The following is a 2,049-nucleotide window of genomic DNA, read 5'->3' on the forward strand; positions in this document are numbered from 1 at the left end:
CTTTTCTTCAATATCTGTATATGACAATATCTGTATAATATCTGTATCTATCTATCTGTAAATGGGTACGCGACTATATATTATGTATGTGTGTATGTGGATAAATATATATGTATATATATATATATATATATATATGTATATATATATATATATATATATATATATATATATATATATATATATATATATATATATGTACAATATATATACACACACACACACACACACACACACATATATATATATATATATATATATATATATATATATATATATATATATATATATATATACATATATATATATATATATATATATATATATATATATATATATATATATATATATATACATATGTGTGTGTGTATGTGTGTGTGTGTGTGTGTGTGTGTGTGTGTGTGTGTGTGTGTGTGTGTGTGTGTGTGTGTGTGTGTGTGTGTGTGTGTGTATGTATGTTTGTGCGTGCGTGTGTGTGTCTGTGAATGTATTTATATCTATATCTATGTATTAGTCTATCTATCTATCTCTCAATCTATCTGTCACTCAGATAATATATATATATATATATATATATATATATATATATATATATATATATATATATATATGTGTGTGTGCGTGTTGTATATTTCTATATATATCAACTATTTATCTATCTATCTATCTATCTATCTATTTATCTATCTATCTATTTATCTATTTATCTATCTATCTATATATCTATATATATGTATGTATGTGTGTGTGTGTGTGTGTGTGTGCGTGCGTGTGTGTGTGTGTGTGTGTGTGTGTGTGTGTGTGTGTGTGTGTGTGTGTGTGTGTGTGTGTGTGTGTGTGTGTACACACACACACACACACACACACACACACACACACACACACACACACACACACACACACACACACACACACATATATATATATATATATATATATATATATATATATATGTGTGTGTGTGTGTGTGTGTGTGTGTGTGTGTGTGTATGTGTGTGTGTGTATACATATACGTATATATATATATATACATACATACATATGTGTGTGTGTGTTGATATATTGCCCATGCTGGGAAAGTATTAACATCGCAGGGTTCTTTAGTTCTGTGGATTATTTTAGAAGAGTTTACCTTTAAATATAAAGCTCCTTCTCTAATCAGAAAACGGGAAGTCAGACGAGCCAGCACCCAGTCTCCCCAACAGCCTCAGTGTGCATCTGACTCGTAGTGATGTATGGTGTAGTGTGACTCCTGTGAGAATATCTATCGCAAATCTATATTTCCAAAATGGTAAGATGTTGTATCGTAAGTAATATTGAATAACACAAGTGCTCCCGAACAGAAAAGACGCACAGGGAACTAACCATAGTAAGTACAGTGTGTAAAGAAAAATCGCAGGTGAACCTGGATATTGCCTCACTGTTAAGTTTTAATGTCCAACAAACAAATATATTTTGTCTTAAGCCCATGAGGAACAAGTTTGGTGAATTTCATCATAGCGAATGAATATATGTAGTTGTAATGATTTCACCTGTGTAAATATTTTAGAAGTGTAGGCAAAAGCATCGAAATCTCTACAGGGGGTAACAGAATGCTTCGAGCCGTGTTAAATAGCAGCGTTTGCATTTCAGGAATTGATGTGACATTTGAAAGCTTGCCCTAAATTCACGCTGTTTTCGACATAAACACGATCTCATGTTACACTTCGGTGATATTCTTCTATGGGCAAGTGTTGCTTGGCCCTTTACCGTTTGGTCGATGATAACGAATGGAAAGGTGTGGGAGTTTTCGATCAAGGCTTTAATATTTCCAAATATTTTTGAATGAGAGTTTATTATTTTTACTGAACTGTCGTTAACTTACGCACGGTCAAAAGTGCATGTGTTGGTAACGGCTAACAGTATCGAAGCTGTTTTTGTTTTAGGATACAAAATATTCTGACAAGTGTGAAATGTTCAGAGAAATGACACAGGTGCCATGTCGCCAATTAACGGATCACTCCCCGACGGCAATTCTTCAGTTTTTATCAAGCTCGAATTCCCGTTCAA

General features: G+C 32.6%; 1 protein-coding gene across 1 annotated transcript in view; it reads left to right on the forward strand.

Annotated features, from left to right (window-relative positions):
- The first annotated feature begins 1,166 nt into the window (after nt 1-1,166).
- Nucleotides 1,167-2,049, forward strand: part of LOC119580290 (SLIT and NTRK-like protein 2) — a 9,298-nt gene continuing 8,415 nt past the window's right edge. The window contains exon 1 of the mRNA XM_037928357.1: nt 1,167-1,291. Within this exon, the coding sequence (XP_037784285.1) occupies nt 1,289-1,291 (3 nt within the window). The 5' untranslated portion in view covers nt 1,167-1,288. The remainder of the gene's footprint in view (nt 1,292-2,049) is intronic.

The sequence above is a fragment of the Penaeus monodon genome, chromosome 13 (genome assembly GCF_015228065.2).
Source record: "Penaeus monodon isolate SGIC_2016 chromosome 13, NSTDA_Pmon_1, whole genome shotgun sequence".
NCBI classification, from domain to species: domain Eukaryota; kingdom Metazoa; phylum Arthropoda; class Malacostraca; order Decapoda; family Penaeidae; genus Penaeus; species Penaeus monodon.